Source organism: Eimeria acervulina, genomic scaffold (genome assembly GCF_000499425.1).
Source record: "Eimeria acervulina Houghton genomic scaffold, Eah_scaff1633, whole genome shotgun sequence".
In the NCBI taxonomy this organism is placed as follows: Eukaryota; Apicomplexa; class Conoidasida; order Eucoccidiorida; family Eimeriidae; genus Eimeria; species Eimeria acervulina.
Window position 1 is genome coordinate 1 of NW_013550169.1, and position 2,500 is coordinate 2,500.

Below are 2,500 nucleotides of genomic sequence, written 5' to 3' on the forward strand. Positions count from 1 at the left end.
TATCTTTTTTGTATTTGTTTACTCCAGCACGCTAAGAGTACTGGCTTGCTGCGGGCGGTCGTCTGTCTCGCCGCCCCAGCAGCAGCCGCATGAGCCGTTGCTGTTGCTGCTGCTGCTGCTGCTGCTGCTGCTGTTGCTGCTGTTGTTGTTGATGTTGATGCTCCGGTTGATGTTGCGGCTGCTGCTGCGGTTGCTGCTGCAGTTCAGAGACCCCTGGCTGCGTTAAGCGACGGAGTGTCTCCTAAGCCCTGATTCAGGTGTCTCTTCACCTCCCTTTGCTGCTCTGCATGCAAGAGATGTGCTGCATGCGGCACCGGGCCCCAGATCAGGGGGTTGTGGGGTTTGGAGTGTACAGACAGCGCAGCACTTTTGAAGCACCAAGGCTGCTGCTGCAGCTTCGATTGTGCAAGAAAGAGTTTGCTGCTGCTGCTGCTGCTGCTGCTGCTGCTGTCTGCATCACCAGTGTATCCTGTAGAATACAGCGTGGCTGATCGACTCCACAAAAAGTTCAAATTGCCTTCCCCTGCTGCTGCTGCTGCTGCTGCGGCTGCTGCTGCTGCTGCTGCTCCCGTGCCGTTCCTCCACTCGCAGCAAATGCGGGTTATAAACCAACTCAGATCAGCAAGAAGTGCTTTTTGCTGCTTCTTTCTCCTGTCTCCTGATGCACACAAAGCGGAAGAGACAGAGAAACAGGAGACAGCAGCATCCAACAGATCTTGCTGCTCCTGCTGCTCCTCCTTCTCTTCCTGCTGTTGCTGCTGCTTCTCCTGCTGCTGCTGTTGCTGCTCCTGCTCCTGCTGCTCTTCTTGCTGCTGCTCCTGCCGCTGCTGCTCCTGCGGAGTATCTGGAGAGCTGTATGTACACCCCACACCACCAGAAGAAGAAGAAGAAGAAGAAGAAGAAGAAGAAGCAGAAGAAGAAGAAGAAGAAGAAGAAAAGGCAAAGGAAGAAACATCGGTGGGGCTGTTGCTCCCGCATGCAGCCCCATTGGGCTCCCCATCAGGAGACACCTCAGAGGCCTGGAGAAGACAGAGCAGCAAAGACAGCAGCAGCAGCAGCAGCAGCAGCAGCAGCACGCAGAAGGAAAGCAGCACAAGCAGACATTCAGTACACTCAGAGCACTTCGATAAGCCTGCATATACACTCCATATTTTCTTTCTCCTTTACTGAGAAGCAGCAGCAGCAACAGCAGCAGTGGCAGCAGCAGCAACAGCAGCAGTGGCAGCAGCAGCAGCAGCAGCACCAGAAGCACTAGAAGCAGCAGCAGCAACAATACCAGTAGCAGCAGCAGATGCAACAGCATTGCTTGTCTCTAATAGCCCCACAGCACGTGCAAATAAAAGAAAAGATAGAAGCAGAAGCAGCAACAAATCTATTTAATATCTTCACCTCGCATGCAGAAGCAAAATGTTGTAAGTCGCCGGAGGCGTTAAGGGGGGCCCCTGGGGCCCTTCCCCGTGAGGGGCCCCCCAGGGGTCCCTCCAGGGGCCCCCCCAGGGCCCCCTCCAGGGGTCCCCCAAGGGCCCCCTCTAGGGGTCCCCCCAGGGGCCCCTCAAGGGGCCCCCCAAGGGGCCCCCCAAGGGGCCCCCCCTCTAGGGGTCCCTCTAGGGGGCCCCCAAGGGGCCCCCCAAGGGGGCCCCCAAGGAGCCCCTCCCCTGGGGAGCTCCCCCCCACTTGCTGTGAAGAATGAAATAGATCAGGAAAAAGATGTGAAGCGACAGGACCTGCATAGACAGCCGAAGAAATGAAGTAGAAGATAAAATAAATATATACAATAATGAGGAGACAGGGAGGAGACAGAAGAGGAAAGAGACAAAAAGAGAGACAAACAAATATACAGTTAAAAATAGATACAGAGTGGACTAGAGAAGAGACAGCAGCAGCAGCAGCAGCAGCAGCAACACCTACATAGAAGTTACGGCAACAGAAGAAGCAGCAGCAGTAGCAGCAACAGAAGAAGCAGCAGCAGCAACAGCAGAAGCAGCAGCAGCACCAACAACAACAGAAGCAGCATCAGCAGAAGCAGAAGCAGCAGCAACAACAGAAAACAAGAGCCTGCTTGCTTCTTACTTAGAGGGGGAGATAGAAGGGACCCGAATGGAGGTGTATCCTGCACGACTTTGGGGTGTACAGGCAGCACAAAACCTGAAGGAGACAGTTGACGTATGCTTGCAGGAGACAGCACAAACCCCACACCTGCAGGACCAAGCAGCTGTTCGTTTCCATCTCCGTCTGTTGCTGCAGCAGCAGCAGCAGCAGCAGCAGCAGCAGCAGAATCCTCCTCAGGCTGCGTGCTGTCGCTGTCGCAGGTGCTCGCTGGGGTCTTCAAAGAACACATCAACTCAGGAGTCATTAAAAGATCAAGCTTCTTTAGACCTCTGTACTCATCCTGCTGCTGCTGCTGCTGCTGCTGCATCTCGGCGTGCTGCTGCTGCGGAAGCAGGAACGGAGGCTCATCGGTCTGCTGCTCCGCTACCCACTGCAGCTGCAGATGCACCTG

At 55.1% G+C, this 2,500-nt stretch overlaps 1 protein-coding gene across 1 annotated transcript in view; it reads right to left on the bottom strand.

Annotated features, from left to right (window-relative positions):
- Window positions 1-203: 203 nt before the first annotated feature.
- The window catches only part of EAH_00061750 (hypothetical protein, conserved), a gene marked incomplete at both ends in the record, with an annotated part of 4,381 nt that continues 2,084 nt past the window's right edge, over window positions 204-2,500 (bottom strand). The window contains 3 exons of the mRNA XM_013396964.1: window positions 204-1,019; window positions 1,390-1,724; window positions 2,071-2,500. The exon at window positions 2,071-2,500 is cut by the window's right edge and continues 148 nt beyond it. Coding sequence (XP_013252418.1) covers window positions 204-1,019; window positions 1,390-1,724; window positions 2,071-2,500 — 1,581 coding nt within the window. The remainder of the gene's footprint in view (window positions 1,020-1,389; window positions 1,725-2,070) is intronic.